At 39.2% G+C, this 21921-nt stretch overlaps 1 protein-coding gene across 3 annotated transcripts in view; it reads left to right on the forward strand.

Annotated features, from left to right (window-relative positions):
• The first annotated feature begins 2578 nt into the window (after positions 1-2578).
• The window catches only part of LOC139143916 (glycerol-3-phosphate dehydrogenase, mitochondrial-like), a 62181-nt gene continuing 42838 nt past the window's right edge, over positions 2579-21921 (forward strand). For all 3 annotated transcript variants that reach the window (XM_070714522.1, XM_070714524.1, XM_070714523.1), the window contains exons 1-2: positions 2579-2771; positions 16354-16510. In XM_070714522.1, the coding sequence (XP_070570623.1) occupies positions 16406-16510 (105 nt within the window). In that variant the 5' untranslated portion in view covers positions 2579-2771; positions 16354-16405. The remainder of the gene's footprint in view (positions 2772-16353; positions 16511-21921) is intronic.

The following is a 21921-nucleotide window of genomic DNA, read 5'->3' on the forward strand; positions in this document are numbered from 1 at the left end:
TATGAAGTGACGAACATTATATATATATATATATATATATATTGTAGCCAAACATGGGAACTATGTGCAGGAGGGTAGGTAACTATTTGCCCGACGTAAGGCCATGGGGTCATATTGTTCATGATTCACACTTCAACTTGCACCAATATTTTGTGACCTTTTTGCTTCGATTTTCATCTTTACAGTTCTGCACAAATGATTGAGGTGGTACGTGCAAGGAAACTGAAAGATTTAAACTTATGCCAAAAATTCCTAAAGCAACATCGACTGTTACTTTTGACAGTTTTTCAGTATTTCTATTGCTATGTATCAACTACAGTGCAAAATAGCCAGTATTTCTTTTGTCAACGAGGCGTGTCAGCGTGTCAGATGTTATCGTTGGCGATTGAATTCACGTCCGGACCTGAATTCGTTCAACAACACTAACAGTGCACAACACACAGACACAGTTAATAATAATAATAATATTTAATTCTTAAAAAACGCACTCTACAAACGTCTCAGTGCGCTGAACACAAGTATTTAAAAGATACAAAAACAGCTAAAAACTCAAAAAACTACAATTACGAGTAAAACTTGGTAAAAAGATGGGTATTCAAACAACGTTTAAAAGAAGTAACATTCCTGGCACAACGAATTTCTGAAGGCAGTGCATTCCACAGCAAAGGGGCACATACCGAAAAAGCTCTCTGACCGTACGACTTATTAAAATATCCGCGAGGAGGAGTTAAACGCAATTTCTCAGAAGATCGCAGATTTCTTGACGGTACGTACAGATCAATTAAATCGGTCAGATAAAGCGGTGCATCACCTCTAACAATCTTAAAAGTAGTCAATAAAATTTGAATCCGAGCTTTCACAGGTAACCAGTGTAAATCAATGAAAACAGGGGTGATGTGGTCATATTTGCGTGTACCTGTGACGAGACGGGCTGCTGCATTTTGAACAGACTGCAGACGGATCAGCTGGTCATTTGAGATGCCATAGAACAGACTGTTACAATAGTCGAGTCTAGAGGTAACGAATGCATGAATGAGTTTCTCAGTAGTGGGCTTGTCGAGTAATTTACGAATTTTACCGATTCTTGATAAAGAGAAACATGCGTTCCTACAAAGTTGACTGATATGATGTTGAAAACTGAGCGATGAGTGTTTCAAGACTCTGTGGGAAGTGGACTTTAAAAATGTAGCTGGCACATGCAACGAAAACCTGAAAAAATACCGCAATTATACGGTGTCGCTCAAATTTGATCAGAATTGGTACATACCAGAGATCAACAATAAGTGTTATTTCTATCTGTTCAGTGCAGGAAAATTATACGTTGATGTTATGACAATTTCTGCACAGTACAACCAGAAAAACAACAAGAAATATTTAAACCAGAAAATTAAGAATGACAAAAGTAAATTAGGTCTGAAACTTTAGGTACTGAAGGTCAACTTTAGCAACATGGATAGCAGAGAATCTTTCTACCATGGATGTACAAAAATAGACATCCATATGGTTTCAGCAGATCTGTTAATATGTCACAGTTCATAAACAATGACAGGAAATGACCAATTAGCTGTTTCAGTTACTGCTACCACTCCCAAACATAATAGATACCCTGCATACAAATAGATTAAAGGTCAAAATCCTCTCATTCAGATGTGTGGGCACTGCCACCACTCTTACACACTTGCAGTATTTCACTTTTTCTTACCTCATTTGCACATTTTTGACACTGATGTGTTCATTTGAACAAATTCACATCTCAACCCCTACATCTACCTGTATACAAAATACTGAGACGGTAGCTTTGGCGGTATGGGAGCCTTTGTGTGTGACGGACATACATCCGCACATACCCACAAATATACAGACATACAGACATGCAAATCAGATGCAAATGAACTGATTCAGCTTATACGATAACCTCACATTGGTATACCAAATGTGAGCTAAAAACCCTTATCAAAGTTACAATTAGCCTATTGGGTCTTTTTAAACCCATTCTCCTTCAAAGCAAGAATCAAATTTTGCCACTTAGGAAACAAATCAGCTAACATTAAGTGATATATTAAGTATAGAATGCCCTCTATACCTAAGTTAACCATATGGGATAAAACATTTTTCAATTCTCACAAACGAACAAAACTCAGAAAACCTTATGCACTCAACAAGTTTCAGGATACAGACCAGATTGTAAAGAGTGCCTGTCCTCGAGGCGCATTCCCAAAGGCATAACAGACCTAAAAGGGGCGAGAAGCATGAAATGATGGATATTAATGTGAACTCATTTTTTTTCAACTAGCCTAGGCCCCTAATGTTTTCTCGGTGTTCATATTTAGCTAATGTAAAAAGTGAAATTCCCCATAGAACAGTGGCCTACTGATTAAAATATTCTTCAAAGTGCAATGTACGTCAAATCCCTTAATGCATCCGCTTTGACTTTCACTGGCAAAAGTTAGGGTGAAAGGTTATCGTGTTGTTTGTTCAAGACAAATGTCCATGCACTGACCCCTCACTTCAAGGTCGAGTCCGAACCCGAGGTTATGCAAGGACGCGCACAGTAGGGCGATGCCCTCGCGATGTGCGCAGTGGCGTCTGCGCAATGCGCCATATTGAATCAACTTTGTGTACCTTCACTGTTTGCTGTCTGTTTTTGTTGTGGTCCCCGTTATAATGCGTTTTGGAATCGTTTGACCAAACAGGCCACTGTCTGAAATAGTTAACCATTTCACCTAGATGTTCGAAATTGACCAAACAACGATAATCAGCAACCTTCGAAGGTAAGTGAACCGCGTCTGCCAGCGCTCCATGAATGAAACTGCATGCAGCTGATTGCTGCAACTTGAGAAGTTAAACTTCGTGGATTTCTTACCGCATGGTCCTGACATTTTTATGTCCAAGTCAGTCTGGTTAAACTAGAGTTTCAATGGTTTTTAAAGAAAAAATATGGTGCGAAGTGCAACTATTTTGTTGTGTTTCTGTTTAATTGCGTGAGAAGAGTCGGTTGGAGATCTCATGGGCTGCGCGTGAACTTACCGTGATTCGGCCCAGGACTCGCGCTTTAATTTGCACACCCGGTGACAGCTCGACTTCTAAGGTGTGCCTGCCATCACTACACCATCGGAATTTATGGGACAGAAAGTGACACATAGTTTCATGGCCTACGAATGCTTTGAATCACGCTGCTCAGCATTCACCTATCATGCCATGAAGGAATGTAATCGCCGCGCCGGTGGCATCGTCAGTCATTAAAGGTGTGACCGTATCAAGCACTTCCGGATTATAATTTCCGACTCCATACGTTTGGTAACCAAATAATTATGCCCTCTAGTCTTAATATTGTTTTGAGTGGTTGTCAGCCACCCGAAAAATTTCAACGTGATCCTTCGTACTCAAGGCCTTCTCAGCAGCCAAACAACTTTCGTAAAAAAACTCAGAGCTCACTGTTAGGTCATGGATGTACAAAAATGTTCTTGTACATCCATGGTTAGGTAACCACCAGTGCAAATTTACATCACAAAGGGATGTGATACAATCAGGGACGGACAACCACCAATCAACACTCAAACCGGACAGCAAACAGCATTCATTCTACCACGGTCCCTCCTTTTGTGGAGGGACCGTGATTCTACCACATAACTCTGGGCATGGATGGTGGTGCTGTATGTTGTCACTAGCTGCCCATATTCTGTGCAGTTACAGGAGCAGCAGGTAACAACACAGCCCTGCCAGGTAGAGCTATCTACCACAGTGCACCCAAATTTTAGATAGTGATTCTGCTGATGAAATTTGCATACGATGATACATACACACAATGCACTTTCTATTAAGGTCAATAATCAGGGACAGTTATATGCAAGAGCCATCAAACAACAATGTCAATAGCGATCAAGGGTATGTAATGGATCTGCAATTACTTCTGCTCACATGTGGTATGCACTTCAAAAGTGAAAGACTTTAACTTAAACTTTTGCCCAAACTTTCCCTGAGGAATCTTTCAACCATTCTCTTTCAAAATCAATGAATCAATGAATCAATATCGGGGCTCACCGTATCAATTTTGGTACAGGAGAAATAAATTAGCCACAATTCACCAATATTTGAAATTCAAAATGGCTGCCACTGCTGTGTTAATTCTATGAATGAAATACAATTTTGATTTTCTTCAAAGTGATATGGTGAACATTTTTCTCACACCAAGAGCTATAAAAATGAGCCCCCACAATTGGTAGATCAGAAGAGCATTGTAAAAGTTTGAGAGTCTGAATATCTGTCCCCGAGGTGCATTCTACCCTGATATGTAACAGGTCTGACCTGACAGCAAGTATCGTCATTGTTGCTTTGAGGCAATATAGCATGCTAAATTCTGTGTTCCCTACATATTTTTGCCATTAAGGTTGAATTGCCGTCAATTGTTTCCTAGGATAACAATGATAGATTATTATAGCAATTTAACTGGAAATGCCAAGTTCACCAACAAAAATCATGTAAAACAAGTAAATTACATGATTCCAATCAGTTTATTGTAACAGGGCCGGGAACAGAGGCCGTCTGATGCAAAACAAATGCTTGTTATTCCCGTTGGTAGCTCTCAAGCACAAGATTTTTAATTCCTGCATGAGTTGACCGTTCGTTCTCATGAGAGTTGGTTTGTTTCAAAAATGGCAGTGCACAGCGATAACTGACTTTGCCTTTCAAAACAGATCGAAAATGATAATTCTGAACTAAATTTCTCACTTTCTTTGGAACAGAGAGATTCTTTTGTCGGAAAAACACATTGTCACATAGGATTTGTGGTAGATGACATCTTTAATTTCACGCAATCCGAGTAAAAGTAGTCAAAATGGCCACCTCCATGAATGGACAACTAGAAGTACACTCTTTGCAAACTCAAAGCTATAAAGAGATTCCATTCTAAATTTCATGTACACACCGTCACATTAGTTTGAATGCTCGCTTTGTGAGCGACCTTCGGCCACTCTCGCTGCGCTCACTATAAAAGCATTACTTAATTATTATCACTTGAATACTGCTAATGCTAATAGCACCAGTACCTAAATGTAACCAGCTTCACACTAACATCAAATAGGTATGTTTTTTTTTGTTTTTCGTACATGCCAGTTGCATTGTAAACATTATCTACATTGTTTCAAGTGTATAGTGGTACTAGTACATTAATACAATATGCTGGAGTGCTAATTCATATAAAGAGTATCAAAAAATTATTGAATAAGTTCTAATGTAAAACTACTAAATGCATGTTTATCTACATAGAGAAATATGTTGACTTGCAATATTTGAACATATCACAAGTCAGAGGAGTTAGTTTGCATGAAAATTGTTACTACACAATTAATACTATTTTTCCCAAGTTGTATTTATTATTATGGTTTGTCCATGGATCCTGGTAGAAAGGGGATAAATTTAGACGGCATTTTTGTTGAGGTTTGGAAAGATAGGTAAAAGTGGTGGGAGTCCCGGTACCAGTTCTGTTGTCCACTATCAGGATTGCATTGATACCACAGGGTTAATGAACCTTGGTAACATGATCGGGGAACCCCAGGAAAATTTACTTGGGTACTGGCATGTCTAGCATTTGTGATTATTTGAAGGCGGATTTTGATTAGATAGGGGGATTCATGCAATCACGTGTCCTGGAAAAAACACTGCTCGTACACAATTTACGTACTTTTAGCTCCACTGTCAGTGATGAAAAAAGTATCGGACAGGTTCAGTTATTAGCTGTTGTCTATCTGTTATTCACCATCTTGGCTCCTCTCTTTGTAAACTTCTGGTCAGACAACTTTCAAATTTAGTTGACAAATGGAGACAAACTTTACGTACGCATTTTTGATCTTAATTTCTCATTTTTTGTGTGAAATATTTTATCTGCCAAATTTCTCCAGTGGCTTTGAAACTTGATCCATCAGTTCCTACAGATGACCTCATTCAATCACAAGTTAGTTTGTTCAAATTGATGATAAAACTTGTTAATGTACATTTTTTTAGTATTTTGTGTATAGGCAAGACTGGTAGTTGGAGGAGACTCTCAAACAAAGTGATACTCTGTGTGCATAATTTGCATAATTGCATACCAAATTAAGCAGATTCTGCATACTCAGCCATAGAAAATGTAGCAACCACTGGTTGCACATGCACAGTCTGTCTGCATAGTCTATATATTCATTGCATGTATGCCCTTTGGTAGTTATTTTAGGCCATAGAGACCTACACTGATTCGCTGAAAACATAAGTACCCATTTATTTTATTACAGTTTTTCTCTCTCGCTGTGAGTCTCTCTCTGATGAATTTCAAGGCCTCTCCCATTTGCCATGGTTACCGGTATTCTTTTATCACAAACCAGGTGCTTGTCAAACCCAGTGTCCTGTTTTTGAAGAAGGAAAATGTAAGCTACTAATATGGAAATGCTTATCTTGCACTATGGCTGACAAGATAACGTCTCATGCTATTTTAGTACATACATTCATCTTTGCCATAATATACGACAGTAGGCACATTGAAAACTCTCTGCTACTAGGGTCATACCTGAACAGAGGTAGTGAGTACTCTTTGTGCAGTTTTGAACAATGGCGCTCTGTGCCAACTAAAATGAAATCTGTACTTGTAAATATTGCAGATTTTTTTTTGAAAGGGAGTCTTTGTATTGTATTGTTTTACATGGTTCAAGGAGCATTGTTGTTTATTAGTTCATTGTTTGGCCATGATGTTGCAAAAATGAAGTGAACAACAGCCTGCTAATGAGTCCATGCGCTTATTGTTGTGATGTCTTTGGCACTGGAAAAAAAAACATTCCACTATTGTGAAAAGTTTGTGATGCATGCACTGACCTCAAATTATGACAACAATGCGGTGGAATGCTTTGTCGAAATCGAAAAGGAGAAGAAATAGGACGTTGTATTGCAGACTGCAGTGAAATGATTTGGAACAAAGTCGTGTTGGTCATTGTCAACAAGGTCAGTGCTATGGAGAGGCAGGGTAAGATACTGGGAATAAACAAGTCAACTATGCCAAAGCCCGTGGGTTTGATCTGAAGGTTGCTCTTAATTTCGCTCTGTCAGTTTTTTAATTCAGCCAGCACAGCAAAACAGTCGGTTATCTAGCCAACAGTTGGATAAATGAATGTATTTGGTACATGGCTGATGGATTGAAAGTAAGCTGTATTTAGTTATCCATTTTTCATTTTGGTCCATGGATCCCCCAAAAGTATTTGTACGCCCTAGGATTACGTATAGTACATGTAGATTACAAGAATGGTGAATGGGACAATTGGCTATCATGGATGTTAGAAGAAAATAGGGAATTGATGAGCACCTCAGGGCTGTTTACCAGAACCCTCACCTTTGTTTAATGAAATTAGCATTGTTTGATGACTTCATAATTTCATGTAATTTCATACATGTCCTCCATGTGCTGTTCCTGTTTAAAAATATATTGGTCATCTTTCAGAGGAAATGAAGTCTGATGCTGTGAATTGTGTAGTTGCTTAACAAATTCAGAATCAGCATTTTTTTTGCTCACGTGTTCACACACGTGAGCATATGGTTTAGCCATGTCTGTCTGTCTGTGTGTGTGTGTGTGTGTGTGTGTCTGTGTGTGTGTCCGTGTGTCTGTATCCCCATTATCTCAAAAACGGCTGAACGTATTTCAGTCAAATTTGGTAGACATCTTCAGAATTCAAATGGCTAGAACTGAAAAGGTTTTGGTGGGCGTGGCTTGCATATTAATGAAGTTATCACAGTTTTAATTTTTCTGATACATGGTAGTCTATGGGAAGCATGATGACCATGGTTTCTGGACATCTCGACCCCTAACCAACTCGACCCAGTCAACTCGACCCGCTACCAACCTAACCCTGGTTAGACCTTATAGTCTTGCTCCTTCATGCCAAATATCAAGGTCACAGGTCTTGCCAATTTTGAGAAGAAGATTTTTAAAGTATTATTTTTCTTATTTTTCTATGACCTTTGACCTCCCCTATACCTATGCAGCTAGGCTATGGCAATGGCTTATTCTGGCCTATGTTAAAGTCCAAGACAGCCAGCGTCTATTGGACAATGGCCAGTAGGGGACCAAATTGCTCTCCACAATTTTGGGGATTCCACTTGACCTTTGACCTTGGCATCTTCCTGCAACTCATTTATTATGTGCATTTCTAATTCTGAGCTAGCCAATAGAGCTAGAGGTCTGATTTTTTGCCCACGTGTGAACACGTGGGCATATGTCGCAGCGATGTCTGTCTGTCTGTGTGTCTGTCTGTCTGTTGGTCCATTTTCTCAAAAACGGCTGAACGTATTTCAGTCAAATTTGGTAGACATCTTCAGAATTCAAATGGCTAGAACTGAAAAGGTTTTGGTGGGCGTGGCTTGGATATTAATGAAGTTATGAAAGTTTTAATTTTTCTGTTACGCCGCGTATGACAAGTGAAAACAATCGACTGTTTGAGGGCGCTGTGAAATGTGCTTGTCCAGGTTGGCTACAGCTGCAGCTGGATAGCTCTGGTTTCAACCACGGTCCCTCCGTGTTTCAACCTCGTATTGAACATTAAAAATATGATATTTTATTACTCATTCAACTCACTATTCAAGATAAAATATCGTTTAGCAAATTAGCTTTATCCTTGGTAATTGATTGTTTCCCTCGCTGCTCGATCGCCAGAAATGAGTACATACGTTCTTAGCCCTGCGTACGATGCTGTGTGTTCCAAAACAGTTATTAGCCCGCTCGTAAATAACCGTCGATGTCGGCAACTCTCTCGCTAGCCCTGCGTACGTACGCAGTGTACGCTGTGCATTCCCTGTGTGCGTTCCTAACACACAGCGTACACTGCGTACGTACGCAGGGCTAGCGAGAGAGTTGCCGACATCGACGGTTATTTACGAAAAAAGAATAAAAGACTGGCATTTTTGGAAGCGATCGAGTAGCTGAGGTAGGCAGGGATACGACTTGGGCCCAAGAACGCTGAATTTCGGCAGTAATTTGGCTTTTTACGTCAAGTCCAAAAATGGATTTGAAGTCACCAACTCTACGTACGGGTCTTTGCAGGGCTGTGGTGAGCGGGGCTATTATTAGCTGTAGCGGAACACACAGCATCGTACGCAGGGCTAATACGTTCTCTACCTAGCCTCATGGCATGGAAGTGCTGATGAATAATATTACTTTGGGTCAAAGGTATTGAAGTGTCCAATCAGGTTCGTGCACAGAGTCCAAGGCCATGACCTACTTCATGTACTTCTGCACTGTTTTGATTTTGCTTCGCCAAGAAACGTATTCGTCATTGTCCATAGAAGTATGTTTGCTCTCCTTTGAGGTTGTTTGTGAAACAAATTCCGGGATAGGCCTTGGAATGCATACGATCGGCATCGCGGCAGTGCATGTAGCTAGCCCTACGAGTATGGCGAGAGTGTCCGGCTTTGGCTACGCCGCCTCCCACCTCCGGCAGGCGGCGTAGCCCCCGGCGTAGCCAAAGCCGGACGCTGTCGCCATACTCGTAGGGCTACGCATGTAGCGTACCATGCTTGTGTAACTGCCGAGCTCAACGTGCATTCACGGTTGATACTCGTGTACAATCATGATGTGTTCAATTCTGATGAAGATTCATAAGTCTTACTTTTGCAGTCTTTTTTCCGTACGATAATCCCGACAATACGTGTTACTGTTAGACGAGGTGGCCATTTTATGATTCAATACTGCACAGCTACATAGCGTCACTATCGTGTGATCGAGGTACAGCATTGTTGAACGGGATACAGAAACTCTGCAGAGGGAGAAACGATCGTTGACATGAACAGTCAATGTACTTCAGCACGTAGTCCGCAGATAGCGGATCGAGAAAATAAACGTGTCCCAGTAAATAACGGAATATTTATGTACATTAACTCGATATTAATCAAATTTCCAGCTCATCGCAAAAAAATGTATTGCAAAGATTAATTTGTCACTGACAAATACTGCACTGTATGGAAAAAACAGTCTGTAGAATAGAATAGTTCAACCTCAAGTGGTATTACCCGAGACAAACACTTGTGTTGTCAATTTGATTTCATTTCATAAACTTCATACTTCATCGAGTATCATGTATTTCAGCCTTTGTGAAGCCATTTTATTGATATTTTCAATTTTTGTCTTGGCTTTGTTGTGGAATATGTTGAATCGTCTCCGTGGACATGTAGGCAAAAGTGTGACGGGGTCGAAGTGACTTGGGTACCTGGGGCCGACCAAAACCAGTGTGAATTACTGGGGTCAAAGCGGACAGCGGCCGGGATGACGTGTTCCCCAAGCGAGCTACCTTCAGAAGTCTGTTTCATCGCAAAAAACGTCAACTTTTAAAAACCCGTCATTTATTTACTGATGTTATTCTCAGCATCACAAACATATACGCCTCTGCTATGTATCACAGCAAATAGTTATATTTGAGCGCCCCGTAAATGGGATCCTCGTTTTTTTGCGAACCCGGAAGTGTGTCTTGCTCAATGCATTTCCTACCCATAGCGAGGGAAACTGCCCGCGTTCCCATGCTCCCATGCACCCTTTTTCAATGCCAGTGCAACGCCATCTGTGCAAAATTTGTTGTGGTATGCTCCCGTGTGATGGAAAACCTCTCTTATTCTAACAATGACGTAGTTGACTTTGGACTTCGATTTCGTAAATGTGATGTCCATGCAGTGAGTTTGGGTTGGCGCGCTTATAATGCAATCTTCGCCCGCCTGCGGTCCGATATCCCGCATTTATTAGCGATATTTATCTGTTTTGACTTGACCAAAGTTGGCAAAACTTGCTATGTACATTAAAGATACTATGATACAAGATTATTGAAAGTCATTTGACATTTTTTTCAGCCAATTCCCAATATGCATATTTAATGAACCTTCCAAATTAGGGATATATACTGGCATTTACTTGATAAAATTTGGCGAAACATGCTGTGTACATTGATCATTATACCAGGTTATAACAGTATTGAAAGTCATTTTGCATTTTCATGTCAGCTAATTCATAATTTGCATAAATAGCTAACAAGCTTTCACGGTTTGGCATATAGAGCTTGAAGGACTTGACCAAAGGTAATTACACATGCTATATTGTGATACAATGACAGTACTCAAAGAAATTAATTATTTTTATTTCAGCTAATTACATATTTGAATACTTAATGACCTTTAGATTTGATCTGTGGTGAAATTCATTGTGTTGATCATAACTCTTTAAATGTAGCAAAGCATGTAGCAAAGGTTCAAACTTGCACATAAATGCAATATATAATGAAACACGTGAGCATTTTCAGTTCATATCTGGTTTACTTTAGCCAATACCTTATTTGCAAATTTAATGAACTTTCCTAATTAAGGATATTTACCTGTCTTGACCAGACCAAAGCTGACAAATTGTTTTGTACATTAAAGATACTATGATACGAGATTATTAAAAGTCATTTAACATTTTACTTCAGCCTATTCCTAATTTGCATATTTAATGAGAACATTTCAATCAATTCCTTATTTGCATATTTTAATGAACTTTCCTGATTGGGGATATATATTTGGATTTAGAATTAATCTGTGGTGAATATTATTCGTTATGTTGATCATAACACTTTCAATGAAGTTGCAGAAATGTGGCAAGGGTTCAGTTTGCATATAACTGCAATATATAATGAAACACGTGGGCATTTTCAGTTCATATCTGGTTGTATATAGGGATAACTTAGCAATACAATTTTTTGACAAAATGTCATGTGATCTCGATGACCTTTGACCTTAAATATGAGTATATGTCCATAACTCAGTAACCACAAGTGCTACACCCTTCATATTTGGTATGATGGGAGACCTTATGACATCCATCCTGTACCTCATTAATTATGTGCATATCTAATTCTGAGCCAGCCAATAGAGCTAGAGGTCTGATTTTGGTATGTAGGGATAACTTAGCAATACCATTTTTTTTGACAAAATGTCATGTGACCTCGTGACCTTTGACCTCAAATATACATGTTTGTCCATAACTCAGTAACCACAAGTGCTACTACCTTCATGTATGGTATGATGGCACAGCTTATGACGCCACATATGTACCTCATTAATTATGCACATATCTAATTTGAGCAAGCCAATAGAGCTAGAGGTCTGATTTTTGGTATATAGGGATAACTTAGCAATACAATTTTTTTGACAAAATGTCATGTGACCCCGATGACCTTTGACCTCAAATATACATATATGGCCATAACTAAGTAACCCCAAGTGCTACACCCTTCATATTTGGTGTGATGGGAGACCTTATGATACTACATCCTGTACCTCATTAATTATGCGCATATCTAATTCTGAGCCAGCCAATAGAGCTAGAGGTCTGATTTTTGGTATATAGGGATAACTTAGCAATACAAATTTTTTGACAAAATGTCATGTGATCTCGATGACCTTTGACCTTAAATATGAGTATATGTCCATAACTCAGTAACCACAAGTGCCAATCTCCACCGCAGAGTTCTTATCGGCGTGTCTTTCCCACAATTCCTTGCGCTGTCGCCGATAATGACTCTGCCACAGGTGTCTTGTTTACGTGGTAAATCACCACATACCGATCCGCAAACCGGAAGTCAGCTCGAAAACCGACACCGAGACGAACTCGCCGAAAATACAAAGTCCATCCTCGATGCAAAAATGTTCATCGGTTTGAAAACTAATTACTATAAGTTTATAGCAAAACACGAACTGGAAAAATATAATTACCATTGGAACTACTTTTAAATAGTGTAATTATTCGGGAAGAAACAAGGCTTTGACCTGTTCTGACCTTTGGGCGAATCCCCTGTATCGTCTGCTGATGATGTATTTTCTTGAATTGTGACCCCTCCTGCACTCAAAGTTATTTACCAAGGCCGTATATATGAATACTCAAGAAAGAACAATAAATAAACACTGAACGGGGAAAATGGCGTTTTTATTTGAATTTGTAGATAACTGTGCGCGTGCTGGAACGAATTCAAACTGCCGCGCTTAACTGTGGCAATACCATAGCTACAGTGCGCGACAGGTAAAAAAGTAGTTCATTGACGTTCCAATGACCTCGGGGTCACATGAATATTAATCTGCCTGTGCCAGAGATACTTATTAGCGTACGCGCGATAAGAACTCTGGTTCGAGAGTGCACAAGTGCTACACCCTTCATATTTGGTATGATGGGAGACCTTATGACATCACATCCTGTACCTTATTAATTATGTGCATATCTAATTGTGAGCCAGGAAATAGAGCTAGAGGTCTGATTTTTGGTATATAGGTATAACTTAGCAATACAATTTTTTTGACAAAATGTCATGTGACCCCAATGACCTTTGACCTCAAATATACATATATGTCCATAACTCAGTAACCACAAGTGCTACACCCTTCATATTTGGTATTATGTAGTCTGGTTCCCTGACACATTTCCCCGGTAGAGGGCGTGGGGAAATATAGGGTCAGGTACCGGGTAGCCATCTTGAACAGAATTTTGTTCAAGATGGCGGAGTTTAGTCACCTGACAGAACATGCTACAACAAATATGGCTGCTACCATGAAAACACCGGTCAAAATTCGACTGGATCAGAATTATTTTCGAACACTGGTATCCGAACTAAAAACATTGGCACACGAGACGGGTCACATAAACTGAAAGGATTAATCCAGAAGTACGGTGATTGAAGGCTGGCTGTGATATCGCAGCAGTACTTGTTGCGTGTATCGAACGCGCTAGGGTCATTGAGGTCATCGCCGACTGTGGCGTGACCCCAATGACCCGGGCACGTTCGATACACGCCACAAGTACTGCTTCGATATCACAGCTAATTGAAAGCAAACTTTGTTGGAACTGTGAACGACGATTGATTTCGATGGATAGAATGGTGTCCGAATTTCGTGAAAAATGCCAGGCATCATGTCGACGTTCTAAAAGTATTAAGAGGTGTGCTAAATCACGTGGCTAAATCATGGAGGTAGAAAGTCTTTCTTTCTACCTCCACGGCTTTGTGGTACAAACAAGAAGTTGGTGTCAAGTGAGCCTGAAAGTGCGAAACCCAAGAAACATGAGAAAAGTTACAAGTGTTACTTTCATCCAATCACAGCTTGTTTTAATTTAACCCAATAGCGTCCATGATTACATTTGCCGGTACCTGACCCTATATTTCCCCACGCCCTCTACCGGGGAAATGGGTCAGGGAACCAGACTATGGTATGATGGGAGACCTTATGACATCACATCCTGTACCTAATTAATTATGCACATATCTAATTCTGAGCCAGCCAATGGAGCTAGAGGTCTGATTTTTGGTATATAGGGATAACTTAGCAATACAATTTAACTTGATTTTAGTCATTGAAATTTGCTATATACATCAAAGATACTGTGATATAACATTATTGAAAGTCAAAAGACATTTTTACTTCAGCCAATTCCTAATTTGCATATTAAATGAATTTTCATACTTAGGGATATCATCTGAATTGACTTGATCAAAATTGATGTACTTGCTATGTACATTTCAGACACTGTAATACAATATTATTGAAAGTCATTAAGCATTTTCTCTTCAGCCAATTCCTAATTTGCATGTTTAATGAACTTTCCTAATTAGAGATATATATCTGAATTGACTTGACCAAAGTTGACAAAACTTGCTACATATATTGCAGATACCATGATACAACATTATTGACAATCATTAAGCATTTTTACTTAAGTCAATTCCTAATTTACATATTAATGAACTTTGCTTATTAGGGATATATACTGGGATTTACTTGATCAAAGTTGGCAAAACATGACAACATTGATGATTATACCTGGTTAAAACAATATCGAAAGTCATTTCACATTTTCATGTCAGCTAATTTACAATTTGCATATCTAATGAGCTTTCACAGCTCGGCATATATGGCTTGAAGGACTTGGCCAACGGTAATTACACTTGCTATATAAAATGGTGATACAATGACAGCAGTCAAAGAACTTTAATATTTTATTTCAGCTAATTACATATTTGTATACTTCATGACCTTTGAGAATTAATCGGCGGTGATTATTGTTCATTATGTTGATCATAATACTTTCAATGAAGTTGCAAACATGTGGCAAAGGTTCAAATTTACACATAACTGTATGAAACACGTGAGCATTTTCAGTTCATATCTGGTTCATGGATGGTTTATCCTTTGGTGAAAACTTTTGATAAATGTTTAAATTTAATATGAAAACTTATTGAAAGTCTTATTGACGCATCAACTTCAAATACAATTTCCTTTGACGGAACTGTCAGCAAAGTTTAACCGGTTCACCCCTGACTCCCTGTAAACAGATCCACAAGGACCATTCAACAATGGGTTGGGACCAAACCATGGTGATTGAAGGGTTGTTAAGTAATAAGCTGACTGTGAAGGTTGGCTTTCCAGCAACTCTCAGCATAATCCAACCAGGAACAGACTTAATTTCACAAACTATATATTTACAAACTTTATACCTGTAGGCAGCGTGTACAAAGTCCTGGTATCTATGTTGTATTCAGAGTTGTGTTTGAGTTGCTCTGGAATTTTTATTCACAAATGTATAAGTCTGTGTCAATTACTGTTTAGATACCCTTTGCCAGCTGACATCACACTTTGTGGCAACAAATCATCGCCACATCAAATCGATACATGTAATTTGAAAACTTCTGTGAATGCATGGAAGACCAGGCATTCCCCTTTGACATAACAAGGCCAGGGGCCTCAGTCTCCGCATTTTATTTACTGAACTACATGTAACATATGCATATGAAATCACTTGTCGTTTGGACGTGCAGCTGCAGTGTGATAAGTTCTTAGGTACTGTATGGCAAATTTCCCCTTATCCTATGTGTGTATGTCTGTTATTGTGTCCAGTATGTACACATGTACTGGTACGTTGAGGGACCATTGTAAAAAAAGAGGTTAAACTGGAGATATAAGGTGATTATTTTCAACAAGTACATGTACTGCAGGCTGTACGTGCAGTTTCAGATGTGTATGCATTGCTGAGCTACATGACTCCATCAATTAATCTGTGCCTTATTTGACTCGGCTGAATCATGCGAATGGATAACATCCTCCCAACAATATGACCCCCAAATGACCTTTGACCTGACCTCTGAGCATGGAAAGGAGTGAAAGGGTAAATTTCTATATCTACATCCCTTCATCTTTGATGTCTGTGCCAGAAATGGAATTGGTAAATGCCTGGAGTTCTGTTTGACCTACATATTCCGCATAGTCAAATGCAATGATAGGGGCATGACAGGTTTTAATATCTCAGGGCTGAATCCTTGTATTTACGCTCTTTGTTTTCAGAATCTGACAGAATTTCTGCGAATTCCAGTACCTATGAAGTAACTCACGCACAATGGCCAGTTTTCAGAGGATGCGACGCCTTGCCGTCGGTGGGCTGGCAATAGTTGGAGGAGCCACAGCCGCCGTCTTTGCTCTGAATCGGACAACATGGACATCTGTAAGTTTATTGCCTTAACCTACAAAACCGCGGTCTCTCCTCCAGACTTTATGATTCAATGCACTGGTTCATTCATTACTTAGTCAGTAGGAAGCAAATCATAGAGATTTGTCATTTTTGTAGAGGACGCCATCAAATGATATTGGCTCAGTTAACTTTTTTATTTAGATCTGGATACTGTATAAATTTTTCTACCACTGCCATTGTCAAGAATAATCTAACTGAGGCCAAGTACAGAAATGTACAGTCGCTCATGCCTTCAAAGCAGTGTACACCCCACAGTCCTGCAATCGCAGTTTTATCCGTAGTAAAAATAAAAAATATACTTATCTGAAATATTTTTTTTAAAATTGGAAATTTTTGGTGCAAGAATGAGAAAATTGAAATGGCACGGTTAACAACATTTTTGATGAAAAACCGTACGAATTGCATGCCAGAGTATCCAACCACAAGCTACATGTACATCAGTGAGTACAGGTAAAAAACATGCAAAACTTCTGTAGATTTTCTGTTAGCAGTGGCTAATTTTATAACAAATTAACAACTGCAAAAGGCTGTATTCATATGCTGCATGAGAAAATGAGGCACTCTCCCAGTAAGAGCAAGCCTCCTAACTATCTCCTGCAGTTCCTCAAACTAGACATAGATTTCATGGTGACAAATCTTTCTCCTAGCACTTCAGCAATCCTTGTCAACCAACCTACCTGCTCATTTGCACCCAGCTCTTGATGTACCGGTAATACTTGAAATTGCAGCAATTATCAGAGACTTCCAGCTTGTTGCAGACAGGTAGCTGTCTTGAAAAACATCTCCTTCAGAGCAATCCTTACAATAGATAGTGTATCAGTCGTACAGACTCACACTCACACATCAGAATAAAGCTATCAAATCGAGCACACATTCAAAAAAGTACTGTAACAGATAAAAGCACAGTTGCTATACAGAGTATGTGAACCCTGCTGTGGAATGTGTTTTTCATGACGGCTGCCAGTCTCGGCCGAGCTGGAAGTCACCAATAATAGTTAAAATTTCAGGTATACTCTCAGCAAATTCAAGTTAATTTTGGAAACGTCCTAGTTGTCTGAACAGAGAGCTGCAATAATTTCTGTAGCATCCCTACGTGTGCTAAATTATGTTTGTACTCTTTGAACACGCACAAAACACAGGTTGTTGCATGCCTGGGTCACCCTGACACTCAAGATTTCATGACAACCTCAAGTTCATGCATACACTATTCTTCCGACTTTGTGAGCTTGATGACTCACTTATGGAAATCCGGTCACGACATGCGACATGCGACCTGTGACTTCAAAACTGCAGCCTGCGTCCTGCGTGTTTGTCAAACTGTGACCTGCGTTCTGCGTAGGGTTAGTGTTAGGGTTAGGGTTAGGGTTAGGGATAGGGTTAGGTAAGTCGGACCCCAACCAGAAGACAAGTTTTGAGCCTTGCCTCTCCCCAACGCCGCCAGCCAGGGCAACGTTGGGCCGCCGGGAGCGGATGCATCTCTGCGGCTGAGCGCCCACTGCAACCGTACCCCGAAGTCGGACCCCCGACAAGAAAACAGGTTTTCAGGCTTGCCTCTCCCCAACGCCGCCGGCCAGGGCAACGTGTAGCTAGGGTTATATTATGTCGCAGATCACAGTTTAAAGACACAGGCCGGGGTCGCAGGTCGTGACCGGTACCTGCGTCCCCGGCCTGCGTCTGTGATCTGCGACCTAACCCTAGCTACACGTTGCCCTGGCTGGCTGTGTTGGGGAGAGGCAAGGCTCAAAACTTGTCTTCTGGTTGGGGGTCCGACTTCCCTAACCCTAACTAACCCTAACCCTACCTACCCTTAACCCTAACCCTAACCCTAACCCCTAACCCTAACACTAACCCTACGCAGGTAGCAGTTTGACAAACACGCAGGACGCAGGTCGCAGTTTTGAAGTCGCAGGTTGCATGTCGCATGTCGTGACCGGATTTCCATACTCCCTAGGCATTGAACATTTGTATATCCAGGAAAATGAAAAACAGGGAATCTAAGGGAAATATGGAAAAAATGCATCTGTGTGTTTGTTCAGTACTTGGCTAATAACAACACTTTATGAAACTTGTCCAAGGTCACATCTCAGAGTTGCTTCCGAAAACCGTATGTACACAACTTCTCAAAGCTGTAATGCATCTTTTTTATGTACTCCAAAAATACACATGTATAAATATCAACGTGATATTCCATCCATTTAAAGATATTTTTAATACATCAGCCGATCTCTAACAGCAATGATCATGTACAAAATTTGTTAAGTGGATTGACATGGAAAAGTTGCTTTACAAGCAAAGAATGCAGTGTGACACGTACATGCTGAAGTTTTAGCCAGCATTCTATGAAAACATTCTAGGAAAGCTTAGATACTTGGCAATCTTCAACAGTAAACGTCAAGATGCAAATCCGACAACGGACAAATTAAGCGGTTGCAAACAAATTAATTAATGGGCAACCTTGCTTCCAGCTTTGCAAGATTTCCTGTTGAAATTCTAATCACACCGAGCAACACTTGCATCGTGCGGTTCTGCATGTGTCACCAGTCCACATGACATCATATAGTCAAACATGCTATTTAAAAACAGGTAATGTCCCTTTTGACAATGTCCTGTGACATTTAACAAGGTTAATCATAAGTGTACACTGCTGCTATTTTAAAGCATGATACACTGTCAAATATTTGAATGTCTTTGTAAGGTTATATCATCTACATATATACAGTATGAGGTCCTGACACCTTGTCAACAGCACCCACTATTGCGTCACTGTACTGTACATCAGTGGGTCCAGTGTGCCAACTTCAAGTGGTGCTGACTCAAGAAAAATCTCTTCAACATGGAGAAAATTCCATATACTACATGTATCAATGGAGGGCTGACTTATGGAAACTAAACAGAATTCTTAAGTTTTGCCATTAAAAGAATTCAGAAATTTAAATGATAGAGAGCACAGTACTACAAATTACCCACAAGTCCCTGTGATATGCACCAATGAAGAATACCTTTCTAATGGCCTTTTCTGTTTAAAAAATTTTAAATAAAATTGAAACCTAAAAAATATCTTTTCATGATTAAGGTTTGTTTAGATGTATGGGAATAAGTGCATCAAATTTCCAGTGAAATTACTGTAACTTAATTTAAATCAGATTTTGCAGGCACTACAAATGTTACACTGTTGAATGTTCAACATTTGATTTCTTTTGTGAAGTCTGTTGGAAAATAATCAGTACTGGGAATATAGGCGACACATCTAACTTCAGTAAAGAATTTCTGATAGCAATGAATTTTGATATATTTCTTGTACGGTGGAATGCTCAACGTCAGACATGCTGCACTGGTATGTATACTTTATATTATACATGTTGATTTTCTTCCTATACATCATGGTGTCAATGAGATGAACACTGATAGCAGTCTCTGTGTGTTGTTGAGGCTGGAACAGAGAGCTACAGTGGAATATTGAATGGAAAAACAACCCTACCAAGCAAATAGTTATTCATTAGAGAGCCAGTGCCATAATTGGTTGAAATTCTGTCCTATTCCGTTTTGATATAAAAGAAATGATCATTGATGTTGTATGCACACATACTTTGTCTTTACAAGATCTACTGGTTCAACATTTAGTTTTTTTATATATACAGTAGTATGGGCCTTGACCTAGAAAGTTTTGAATTTTTGTTCACACTGTCCTCAAGAAATTTTAAAACCATTCTCTTTAATAATCAAAGAATAAAAATCAAGGATAAAAGTTTTGGGGGTCTTAATTCCAGATATTCCAAATTAAAATGGCGTCCATATCCTTAAAAATATTTTTTTTTTTAATTTTGATTTTTGCAGAACAAGACTGAAAATTTCGTTCACTACCCATATTACCTTTATAGAGGGATAATATTTTTAGTTTAATACAAATTCTTAGTCCACACAGTGAAATTCCATTCTAATTGTTTTGTATGCTAACGAAAAAAGATCAAATTAGCGTTTCTAAAATTGATTTTATTAATAGCAATGTTGAATGTAAAACCTGTTAACACAACCAACCAACACCCCTAGTGCAGTGACATCAGCATATTTATAGAAAACACCTAATTTGACTGAACTATACGCAGATAAACACAGTACATGTACGAGACATTCGCGGTTTGTTCATGGTGATGTACAGAAATTCTGTGGTGTTTGAGCAGTCTGACAACTGAAAAATCTAGTTTTTACTGGAGTTCTGTAAACAAAGTGACTCACTTGAAATCTAAAATCATCATGTACAATGACGACCAAGCCCTTCATTCACTGCCTATACCAAAATGGTGCCTTTCAACTTTGTAAGGCTTCACAAATCATCACATGAAATCTACTGACCTAGAACCTGTTTGACTCAGGTCCTGGTGCGTTCACGTGTCCATGTGAGGTGTCATACACCGATGGATTAAAACTCGCTTCACACCTAAAATACATTCATGTTTAACACAAATGCTGAGGAAGAAACAAAAGAAAATTCCGAGCTTGAAGCATTAGTTCCAATCACTGACTGTTATCTGTCCTCAACTGTGTTACTTCTACTAGAGGGCAGGATTTTCTTATTCAGCTTTCAATGACAGAGAGGTTGTTCATGCAATGAGTATAAAAGTTCATTGCTCCTACTGTAGAATGTAGTTTATGGTGATAGTAGTATAATTGACTGTTGTAACAGTTTCTATATATATTGATTTTGATAGACAAAACAACACTCAACAGGCATTAACAAGTGTTTCTACTGATGATTGTGGACATTTATTTGTTTATTTTGTATTTGTATTTTATTTATTTATTTATAACTTATTGGTCGCTGCTAGATGAATTAAGGGACTTACAGAATGAGTTCAGTGCATCTGTATGTCTGTGCGTCTGTCTGGTGCCATTTCTCGGACATGCCAGTTTCAATTCCATTCAAACTTAGCACAATGTAGTATCCCTTAGTATACAAATGCAAATCTATGTGTTTTGCGATCTGATCCAATACAGTTGATTGACAGTCATTTTTTATCGCGAAAAATTGTATGATCAGAGCTATTGAATACTCAGACATCTGAACCAATATGACTCAAACTCTGAAAATATGGATATATGATTGTACGTTTTTTTCTGACAGGGCAAAAAATGGATATACTACAGCTTTTTTCTGCCTTTTTTCATGTTTAAAGTAGTCATGGCATCCCAACTGATTTGCTACATCTCTGTTACATGGTATTGTAGTTATGCTGTTGCTAAACTGGGTTAATGACTAAAAAACAAAGAAAATGGAGCAAAATTTACATTGTCCCTCCCTAAAATCTGTGCACCCTTGGAATTTAATGGTTTTACCCAGCACGCATGCATTCATATAGAGCAAAAGACAAACTGCTGACATATCTAAA

The sequence above is a fragment of the Ptychodera flava genome, chromosome 11 (assembly GCF_041260155.1).
Source record: "Ptychodera flava strain L36383 chromosome 11, AS_Pfla_20210202, whole genome shotgun sequence".
Taxonomy (NCBI): Eukaryota; Metazoa; Hemichordata; class Enteropneusta; family Ptychoderidae; genus Ptychodera; species Ptychodera flava.